We start from the raw sequence: 11,790 nt of genomic DNA on the forward strand, positions 1-11,790 counted from the left end.
GGGGCCCCCGCTAACTCAAGTTAGGAGATCATTGGTATAGTGCATAGGAAAAATAAGTTGTTCGAGTTAGTTTTTAGTTTAAGAATAATTCGAAAATGGCTTGCGCCCGTTAGAGCCAACGAGGCTTTGGCTAGTGAATTAATAAACTACCGAACTTCAAAATAATTACTTTTATGTGAAAACAGTTTTTCGCGTATCCTTCTTTTTGGTCTAATATTTAATTTAATTTAATTCCAGGCAGATTAAGTCGCAATACGAGCATATTTTACTAAAGTGTATTGTTCATATCAATTATCAAAGATAAAAATAACGCTATAATCCTTATATGGACGTATTATGCAGAAAATCTTCTTCCACTGTGTCTTGTAAATAAATTGGGGAAGTGTACTGCATAGCTTTTTTCTTCTTTTGCAGCAACTGAATGATTAGATGTTGTTCATCGGCGATCCCTTTCTTGTATGCTTCATACATTTGCTTCAGCTTCTGAATTCGATGCTTTCTTGCTTCATACTCTTTGAAGATAGAGCAATTGTTTTTTATAAAATGATCCATTTTGCCATTTTGGAATTGGTAGATTCTTCCAATTTTCCCAAGTTGATGTGCATGGTTCAAAAAGTATTCTTTAACATTCAATGGTAAATCCTGATTCATTTGCATAGTATAGCACAGTTTCCCACAAATGGTACAATCCTCTGAGTTCCGAGCGCACTTTCGGCAAAATATATGACTACAGGATGTTATGTAGAAATCCAACATTCCAGCGGTTCGTTGTTCGTGACAGACTTCACAAAATACGTACATCAGCGTAATTGTTGGTCAATACTAAAAAATACTTGATTTTACGTGAACGTCTTTTGACCAAGTAATAGAGTTTGAGGCAACGAGGGTAATGATTGGTATGACATAGTTTATGCGTGAAATAAGCCCTACTTCAAAACCAAGGTGTATTAGGGCGGTGGCAACGCTCATCGGATGCGATTTTATCGGACGAGATTTATATGGGATTTGACAGAAAACGTCGGACGTGCGATTTCGTCGTCCGACGTTATCAGTCAAATTCAAGGATAATGTATTTAGTAGGTTGATTTTTAACGCTTTTGCTGGGCGACATTGTGGGAGATATCGGGCACTTTCTACATACAAATTTCATTACCCCGCACCAACCCTCCACGATTTTTATACCAGAGCCCAAAGTGGATTTAAAAATATCAGGTGGTGGAATCTAGAGTATTTTGACAATTCGTCACTTGACGTAAGGTCTCCAGGGTTCAAACATTGTTTACATTTTTTTAAATGGTTCATTTAATTTTTCTACCACTTTTTCTCGATTAAATATTCTTTAAAAATATATGTTGGGCTTTGCGAGTTCTTATTTAACATTAAAACATAGATTTAAGTGTGTTATTTTGTGTTATTTCGTAAAATTATTCTATAATTCATTGTGTTTGCGACATTTTTGAGGATAAAAACTAATGAATTACTTTTTTTCAATTGTCGCATTAATTCTTCATTATATACGAGTCGTGTGGACAATTAGAAATGTAAAATCAATACATAAGATTAGAACTCATACTCACATGATTTTACATTTCGTGCATAAATAAATCGTCAAATCTTTTGTTAATATATCTCATTTTTTCGATTAAATCAAAAGAAACACAAACATGCACGTAGTAACAAAGAAATCTTTTCTATTTGCTATGCTTTGTGTGCGGAAACCATTGTTTAACGGTTTTAAAATGACGTAAAGTCCCTTAACTATGGCGACCCCCCAAAGGCCCTTATCCACTACCTGATATAATTAATCCACCTCCCAAATAGCCAGCTCGTACTTTATAGCTGATTTAGGGCTGTTTAACGAAAAATCGTTCCGATGTCGTACTTTGTGGCTGATTAAGAGATAGACGGTACTTTGCGGAACTATGGAGCTTTTTAACAGGCACATGGTACTCTTTGGAACTTTGCGGCTGATTAGCACTATGTGTAGGGTTCACGATGGAACTTGAAGGCTTGTTAAGAAACGGTACTGAACTTGGTGGAACTTTATAGCTTTTTAATGCATGACATCGGTTCAAGGTGGCTCTTGTCAAAGTGTCAAAGACGGACGACGGCAATAATCTCATTGCTGCTGCATAAGTTAGATTCGTTAATTGAAGAATGAATATTGAGGGAAGTGATTGTGAATTATCAGTAAATTGTGTAAAAATTTGTGTAATTTATCAATACAAAAGATTTAAAAATATACATATGTGTTTAAACCAAACAAATTTTGCTGTTTATTTCATCGATGACGCTTGCTTGAAAATAAAACACAAAGAAAAATAATCCCTGGCATCGTGGCATAAGGAAGCTGCTTAGGCGCTGTTTGAAAGACCCACATAGAACTTTGATGCTGTTTATCTACTGCAAAAGGCGAATTAGAGCAGCGATCTTTAGCGTGCCAAAATGAGCTGCTTAAGCAATTCTGGCTATTTGGGAACCATCGCAGGTCATCTTGAACCTGCGTTCCGCGTTCCGTTCTTTTTCTCCAGATTAGCAGGTTCGTTCCGTTCCTCAATTTTCGGAACTATTCCCATCACTAGTGGGTATCAACACCAACGACCATTACTGAAATCTCACTTGCTTCAGTGCTGGTGGTTTCCGTTGGAGTTTAGTATTTAAACAATCGTATCGCCGTTCTAGTTCTAGCGAAATACAAATCATTTTCGGGGATAGTGAACACACGTGAAGGATGAACCCATGCAAAAAAGAGCTAAAAATAGAAATGAACATTCGGATTCATTCCCTTCCCTCATATTCCAATTCATGCTCATGCTTCATCCTTGATGCTACCAACCACATCGCTAATTCTACTTCGAATCACTTTGCCAGTTGCGCCATCATATTATTATTCATGATCGTGCTATTTGCTTGTTTTGTTGTATGAAGGGGTACTGATACTAAATGAATTAAAAGAAATAAATAAAACAATAAAAATAACACATTGACTATTAAACACGCATTTCTAACAATGAGTAAAGGGGTCTGAAGTTACTGGAGCTGCATGTTTTAAAAAGAAATCAAAACTTTTAATCATCAATGAAAACAATACAAATGGAATTGAACTCATGTCGACCATGGAACAAACATTACACCATTACCATTTGACCATTACTTGTTCATGAACATGAATCGTTATCTATCAGTTTTAAACCCTTCAAATATAGCACAATGAACAAAGAGATGTGTAAAAGTTCATCGATGCGTGTGAGAGAGTAGAGCTGATGAATTGAAAGAGATGGCATGAGTTTATGTTCATTATCCCCGAAAAATTTCGCTTGGGTTCATCGATGCATGTGATAGAGTAGACAAAGAGATGAATAGATGATGAATAGAAAGAGATGGCATTAGTTTATGTTCATTATCCCCGAAAAATTTCGCTTGGGTTCATCGATGCGTGTGAGAGAGTAGACAAAGAGATGAATAGATGATGAATAGAAAGAGATGGCATGAGTTTATGTTCATTATCCCCGAAAAATTTCGCTTGGGTGCATCGATGCGTGTGAGAGAGTAGACAAAGAGATGAATAGATGATGAATAGAAAGAGATGGCATGAGTTTATGTTCATTATCCCCGAAAAATTTCGCTTGGGCTGTCACCGTTCAAATAAACATAGAGTGACAACCGCGCGCGCGACGAAAAATAGCTCAAAATTTAACTCTGTGTAGATAAAAGTAGCTCATTTGACTCAGTCAACCAACTTGTTTTTTATTTGAAAACACACAAAAATAGGTTAAAATGTGTTCAAATCTATTTGTTGCGTTTGGCATTAATCTGGATTGTAAGCAAAGTAGATTATTCGATTATTTCGGATGAAGCAAAATTGCCGCGCGCGACGAGTAGCTCTGTTTGCAAAATTGAGCTACTTTTTTCTGCGCGCGACGTTTTCGCTGTATGTCTATTTGGATGGTGAGGTGAAATATACAGCGAAATGAACTATTTGACCGTCCAAATAGACATACAGCGAAAACGTCGCGCGCAGAAAAAAGTAGCTCAATTTTGCAAACATAGCTGCTCGTCTCGCGCGACATTTTTGCTTCATCCTAAATAATCGAATTATCTACTTTGCTTACAATCCAGATTAAAGCCAAACGCAACAAATAGATTTGAACACATTTTAACCTATTTTTGTGTGTTTTCGAATAAAAAACAAGTTAGTTGACTGAGTCAAATGAGCTACTTTGATCTACACCGAGTGAAATTTTGAGCTATTTTTCGTCGCGCGCGCGGTTGTCGCTATATGTCTATTTGGACGGTGAAATGTCAATTTGCTCTGAAGCACTTCACCTCCTAATATCCAAAAATCTTGATGGCAACACGCCAAACGCTAAGAAGATACCTCCTCTATATTCCACCTTGGTGAAATGTACAATTTACTGAAGCTCCTTCCCACTTTGGTTGTAAGCTGAGTTCAAGTAGTGTTGCTATTATTTTGAAAATAAGTTCTCATGAAATGATAGTTAAATGAAATAACATTTGAAATGGCCAATGTAATTGGAAGGCTTCAGGAAGAAGCACTCAAGCGCAAGAATCGATTAAAGGAATTGCGCCACAAACGAAATCACGAAGAACTACAGCAGATAATGGTCAACGAAGTGAGTGCTAATATACCAAAGTGAGTACCTTTTACTTGGCACATTTTAACTAGACAACTAACAGTATTTTGTTTTATAGGCCCGTTTTTCGGAATTATAAACATGTAACTGAATATGAAATCCAGGAATCCTCAGCTATCGCTAATCAAGCTGGAATTGTTGAAAAACAAATCGACGTACAGCTTGAGATGATGACAACACCTATTGTCATTGATGAGATTGACATTGTTAACCTTGCCCCGCGTAAACCCGACTGGGATTTGAAAAGAGATGTTTCTAAAAAGTTGGAAAAATTAGATCGTAAAACACAAAAAGCCATTGCAGAAATTATACGCGATCGGCTCATAGCCGGGCAAGAGCAGGATATACTAAAAGCAGTAAATGTGGCTACCTCAGCCCCCTCCGTTGCATTAAATGAAAATCATACTGACAATTAATAAAGGAACAGTTTAAATTGTTGCCTTGTAAATGATGCATTAAGTTAAGTATTTATTTTGGCCCTAAACAACATAATTTTTTATCGATAGGATTGAGTGACAATGTAAGTGTTGCAATTTCTTAAGTTAACAGATACTGAATATATTACATGTGTCATCATATTACTCCTACTGTGTAACATTACAATTCAGCCACGATGGAGTTCCTGAATAATTAGGACGTAGTGTGATTACCATCTTCATCGTCATCTCGTGTCTGAACGGACTTACGGGCCCAAGTAAGCCGGTTACGTGGCCTAAAGCCTGAACGGTCTCTAAATGTGTAAGGCATCAATCATGAGCATCACATTATTTATCGTTGAATAAAACAACAACATTTCTTCTATTCCATGATGAGCTACTCATCATCATATTTACATGCTACACAGGGCGCTGTTTCTACGTTAGGATTATTGGACAGCATGAGTATCATATCGTTAATTTCTGTAAAGTGAAAAAAGAAACAAAATTATGTTCATTATAAGAAAATTAAAGTTACAGTAATAAAAGCATTTATATAATGCATAACTATTGAATAGGCATGGAAATACTTACTTTTGCGATATTTTTCTTCTATTATATTTGTAGTTTCTTTAATGCGCCCAACAATTTCAGCATATTCTTCATTGCAAGATTTGTTTCTCATATGTTCTTGTTGTATAGCTGTTACAGTATTGCTCAATTCCGTTATTCTTTTATCCTTTTCAAGCAACAATTTTTCTTGACGCTTTGCGATATCTGTTCGCAAATCGAGTTTGCTTTTTAATTTAATATTCTCCTTGTTAAGATTATTTATCACTAAAGAAGCATTTGCCAGTTCATCAGTCGTCAGTTGTAGAGCATGCTTTTTTGTTTGACATATATTCTTTTCCGCTTCCAATTCTGCCTCTAATTCGGACCGTTGCTTCTCGGCTATCTTTAGTTTACTCTGCATTTCAATCAATTGTCGTTTTAAATCCGTTACTACTATCTCGGATCGGGATTCTCGACACTGTTGTGATGTAATATTAGCTTGTAACCGATCTAATTCTTCTTTCAATTGAACAGTTTGTCCCCGTAGCTTTACATTTTCTTCGCGATATGCTTCAAAACGCTTTGATTCTTGAACTATGCGTTCTGTGCGCTCATAGGTTTCCTTCGTTAACTGGTCTATTTTCTCTTGCATGCTACTGATGATTGATTTAAGTCGACACTCTTCAGTGTCCTTGTTTTCATTGAGCATTTTAATTGTTTGCAACAGGCGATTAACTTCTTCCGTATTCCTGTTAAATATTAAATTTTCTTGTTCCTCCATTTTGCCACTTAAGGATTTCACTTCTTTTTTTAGTTTGTCGATTGTATTGTTTTTCTTATCTATCTCCATCTGAAACTGCTGTACCTGAGATGAGTGTGTTGTTGCCTGTTCTTGCAGAGCTTGGAGCGATTGATTTATATGAAAGAGTACGATATCGGTTGTTGCTTTTTCCATCGGAACAAACAAATGGGTTAAATTCTTAAATGAACTTTTCTCGAATATTTGCAACATATAACAGTTGTTTTCAGATAAAAGTGCTAAATGCAATTCTTCCCGCTTGCAACTGTCGAGAATTTTGATCAAATGGTCGACAAACCCTTGGAATGTAACGTGCAGTGATTGTTCTGCTCTTATGCGTTCGTATGCCGCGTTGTCAATGGTACTGATGAGCATTTTAGATTGATCGTTTACTTGAAGCATTCGGATTTGCTAGAAGAATTAAATATATGGTTAATCCATCAGTCATTTAAAAACACAGAACTTAAATTCAACTAAAGATATTTCAAACTCAAACATACAATAAGGTGTTGGAGATCTATTTGTTCAACAATCATGTAAAAATATTGTTGACTGCGTACTCCTACATTCTCAACGTTAATCGGTAATGGTACCACAGGAAATAACACTTTCACACATCGTCTGTGATGACTGTCAATAAATTTAAGATCAATTTGTGATGCTTTATGCATTGTTAAGAAAATATTAAAAGAGAAATGATAGAATTATTTGTTTACGTATAAGCAAAGTGTATGTAGACCAGGTAGAATCGTTCAAGATCGTGAAATAGATGCGATCAAGGTGTACGCAGTTAGAAGGTTCTTTTTATCGCTTCTGCTGGGTGAGGCGGCGCTCTGGGACCAATCGAACGAGACAAACAAACACGACTCTGTTCGATAGGTGCTCTGTCAGCTGTTCGATGTCTTATAGACTTGTCATGATGCACTGCAATACGCCTATCTTATCATCTCGAAAATGAAGCATTTTCATAGTTTAAATGAACTTCCATCTGCAGGGGGAAGATTCAACAAATAATATACTAGTTATTCATATCAAAAATAACATAAATATCATTCAAATTTATTATTGAAAAATGTAAACAAACGTCCATGCCAAAACACATACAGTGCTTATACATGCATTGTGTACACGTAATAGTTTTATACGTTTCAAACCTGTATATTTGATGTTATAATTGATTGTGAAGCATTGCAAATATTATTGATAGCTATTCTAAATATTTTGTACGCAATTTTAAGAAGAAAAAGAGACAAACTACGTAAAAAAACTTGAAAATGTCCCGCATTGAATTCTATCTACTGTAGCTGTGAAGCGTTTGACAGCCAAGGTACTCACAGCACAGGTGGGTATCGAACATCACAGACAGAATCAACTGACATGTTCGACTCGAGGTTTGTCTTGTTTGTTTGTTTGTGTCTGACAGTGCACCTCCATATGATTATATGGGTTTGTTCGTGTCTTATGTCGTGTTCGATTGCTGCTAGAGCGCCGCCTGACATTGCACTATGGAGCGGCATCGAACATATCGCGTTTGAAAGTCATTTTTGTACTGTATCGTCGAGATTGTCTAAAAAATGTGATTTGTGTGCTGAAATATTCCAAAATAAATTTAGACCACAGAAAGGCGAAATTGCAATTATAATTAAAACACATAACAAACATAAAATAAAGTTTAATATTTTTCATTTTTGCACTATGGTTTATGAAAAATGGTCTTAAAGTTAGAAGTTCGTAAACATCCTTAAAGCTTTTAACTGTAGTAACATTTTCCATGTGTAGAAAATATATAAGGCCGAAAATACACGGACCGGAATTTCGCGGCCGCGGAATTCCGCTTGCCGAAAAATATATTGATATGACAGTTCGGGAAAGTTGCTGTTGACACTTTGTATATGGGTTTGACAGCAGGCGGAATTCCGCGGCCGCGAAATTCCGGTCCGTGTATTTTCGGCCTTATAATGAAAATATACATAAATAAATTATTTCAATGATATAAAATTTTTACCTATTCAATTTGTGTTTCTGGCCATTTTGAATGAAAATTACTTTTGATGCTAGGGCTCCTTTTTAAAGCGATAAATGAGGTTAATAAATATTTTAAAAAATTTCATTATCCTGTTTTACCAACAGTTCGGTAAATAAACAAATTACAGTGGAGCGCCGTACATCCGTGTACCTTTTATCCGGCTTTCCGTTTATCCGTGCTGTTGATAAATGACAGTTCAATACCCAAGCGCCACAGATTAAGCTTAAACGACTGGAAAATTGAATATCCATAGAAAAAAAATGAAAGCTCCACAGCTTCATTGGTTTGATCAATAGATGGCGTATTACAACTCATCATTATATTGCTATCCTTTTCTTGCAATGTGTTTCGACAAGTTTCATCTTATCATGACCTATATAGTCTTCTTACTTTCTGAGCAAAAATCTATATGAATGGTCGTGCGGTCAGATACGTGGGTATCAACACCAACGACCATTCCTCAAATCTCACTTGCTTCAGTACTGGTGGTTTCGGTTGGAGTTTAGTATTTAAACAATCGTATCGTAATCGTAATACAAAACCATACAATAGTACAGAGGAAATGAGAAAGCTTTCCTCCAAGCGATGAAGGTCAACTGGTTGGGGTATCCCACCAACAGATAGCGCCACCAGCTTTTTCGCTATTTTTAGAATGCATGAGTCGTTTGCCGTCTGCTAAACGAAGTCTTTCTATATTCCGTTTAGGTAGAGAACTTGAGTCGTTTAGAAGCCGTTTAGTGGTCGTTTATTGGATTTGTGGCACTTGGGTTATTAAATTATAATTAAAACACAAGTTTAATATTTTTCATTGTTGCACTATGGTTTATGAAAAATGGTCTTTAAGTTAGAATTTCGTAAACATCCTTAAAGCTTTTAATTGGAGTAACATTTCCAATGTGTAGAAAATAAAAAATAATGAAAATACAATGGAACGTCGATTATCCGGGCAGCTCGGGACTGGGCGTTTGCCGGTTAATTGATTTGCACGGATAATGGTCCAAGAAATGTCAAATTCATATAAAAATTAAATAATCCACTAGTTTTATGATAAATTCCCCTTGAATCCATCGAAAAATCGTTTGAAGAATATTATTTTACAGTAGAACGTCGATTATCCGGGGACGGATTAACCGGCGGGCGGCTTAACCGTGCGCATGAATTTGACAGTTGGCCAATCGTGGCGAATATTTTCTGCGATGATCAGCTTTGTAAAAACATGTGTTGTGGAGCTATCTAGAGTCTAGTGATATTTTTTAATTTCATTTTTGATGAAAAACAATTGTTAAATCTATTGTTATTGATTCAAAAACTATTCTATCAGTGATCAATTGATTGATTTAAAATGAATTTTTAGTAAAACCAGTAAATTTTACAATTTTATATGAATTTGACATTTCTTGAACCATTATCCGTGGAAATCGATTAACCGGCATCCGCCCGGTCTCGAGCTGCCCGGATAATCGACGTTCTACTGTAATTAATAACTATAGGTTTAACAACTGTTCATGAACAAAAATAACCCAAATAGCCAGAATTGCTTAAGCAGCTCATTTTGGCACGCTAAAGATCGCTGCTCTAATTCGCCTTTTGCAGTAGATAAACAGCATCAAAGTTCTATGTGGGTCTTTCAAACAGCGCCTAAGCAGCTTCCTTATGCCACGATGCCAGGGATTATTTTTCTTTGTGTTTTATTTTCAAGCAAGCGTCATCGATGAAATAAACAACAAGATTTGTTTCGTTTAAACACATATGTATATTTTTAAATCTTTTGTATTGATGATTACACAAAATTTGACACAATTTAATGATAATTCACAATCACTTCACTCAATATTCATTCTTCAATTAACGAATCTAACTTGTGCAGCAGCAATGAGATTATTGCCGGAGTCCGTCTTTGACACTTTGACAAGAGCCACCTTGTACCGATGTCATGCATTAAAAAGCTATAAAGTTCCACCAAGTTCAGTACCCTTTCTTAACAAGCCTTCAAGTTCCATCAGGAACCCTACGCATAGTGCTAATCAACCGCAAAGTTCCAAAGAGTACCATGTGCCTGTTAAAAAGCTCCATAGTTCCGTAAAGTACCGTCTATCTCTTAATCAGCCACAAAGTACGACATAGGAACGATTTTTCGTTAAACAGCCCTAAATCAGCTATAAAGTACGAGCTGGCTATTTGGGAAATTTCGAATACACCACTAGACACTACAGAGCTGCACAAAAAACTGGTTGCCCACATGACTATCGCTGCAAATGTTCGCCGTACGTTTGAACAGCTGTCACATTTATGCGCACGGTTAAGCCGCCCGCCGGTTAATCCGCCCCCGGATAATCGACGTTCTACTGTAATTGAAAGCTGAAGAATTGCGTGTTTCCAGTTTTAGCGCCTAATCACGAATGACATCTCTATTGGACAGTATTGCCTGAGATACTTTAATCCTAGGTGTGATCGCACAAACAAGATGTACATAAAGAAAAGGTGTATGTGTGAGGATGTCAAGGTGTATGTGTGAGGTATAAACAAATTCGAATTTTTAATTTCTACACTATCAATAATTACGGTAATGCTTCACAATGAATTACAATATGAAATATACAGGTTTGAAACGTAAAAAACTATTACGTGTACATAATACATGTGTATGCACTGTATGTGTTTTGGCATGGACGTTTGTTTTAATTTTTCAATGTTAAATTTGAAAGATTTTTATTTTATTATTGATGAGAATAACAGGTAAATTATGAGTTGAATCTTCCTCCTGCAGATGGATATGCATTTAAACTATGAAAATGCTTCATTTTCGAGATGAAAAAATAGGCCTATTGCCTTGCATCATGACAGGTTTAAAAGACATCGAACAGCTGACAGAGCCTATAGATAAAAGTGAGTTGATTTATCAGGTGGGCTTATCCAGTGCAATTTGACGTCTTAAAACCAAAAAAAGGAAGAAAACCTGGTTTGACAGTTAGATCCATAACAAACTGGGTGCTTTGATGATTGTTCAATACAGTTTGTTTTCTAATTCTATCTAACTGTGTGTCGATGTGAGGAAAAACACTTTAAGCCCAAGGTGTTTGGATATTAGGAGGTGAAGTGCTTCAGAGCAAATTGACATTTCACAACTTGACATAACAATACTGGGGGCTTCGGTATTAAAATAGGGAAGGGCTGGAGGGGGGTATAGAAATTTGTATGCGATTTGACATAACAATACTCAATGATGGCGCCCAGCAAACGCGCTAATAATTCACCTTCTAAATAAACACACCTTGCTTTAAGCCCACCTGATATATACACTCACTTTGCTATAGACAGAGTCGTGTTTTTTTGTCTCGTTCA

The 11,790-nt window shown here is 36.2% G+C and overlaps 1 protein-coding gene across 1 annotated transcript; it reads right to left on the reverse strand.

Annotated features, from left to right (window-relative positions):
* Positions 1 to 5,088: 5,088 nt before the first annotated feature.
* LOC133392123 (spindle assembly abnormal protein 6 homolog) lies at positions 5,089 to 7,190 on the reverse strand. Its single transcript, XM_061650875.1, has 3 exons — positions 6,923 to 7,190; positions 5,666 to 6,833; positions 5,089 to 5,554 (listed from the first exon to the last, which is right to left on the reverse strand). The coding sequence occupies exons 1-3, from the start codon at positions 7,091 to 7,093 to the stop codon at positions 5,469 to 5,471; spliced, it is 1,425 nt and encodes a 474-aa protein (XP_061506859.1). The 5' UTR covers positions 7,094 to 7,190; the 3' UTR covers positions 5,089 to 5,468.
* Between the last annotated feature and the right edge of the window lie 4,600 nt (positions 7,191 to 11,790).

The sequence above is a fragment of the Anopheles gambiae genome, chromosome 2 (genome assembly GCF_943734735.2).
Source record: "Anopheles gambiae chromosome 2, idAnoGambNW_F1_1, whole genome shotgun sequence".
NCBI lineage: Eukaryota > Metazoa > Arthropoda > Insecta > Diptera > Culicidae > Anopheles > Anopheles gambiae.

Excerpts from the sequence above, each read along its gene's own strand:
- LOC133392123 (XM_061650875.1), bottom strand. The coding sequence starts at position 7,093 with ATGCATAAAGCATCACAAATTGATCTTAAATTTATTGACAGTCATCAC. Across the intron at positions 6,834-6,922 it reads TAGATCTCCAACACCTTATT|CAAATCCGAATGCTTCAAGT; the intron begins GTATGTTTGAGT and ends TAATTCTTCTAG. Across the intron at positions 5,555-5,665 it reads AGAAGAAAAATATCGCAAAA|AAATTAACGATATGATACTC; the intron begins GTAAGTATTTCC and ends TTCACTTTACAG.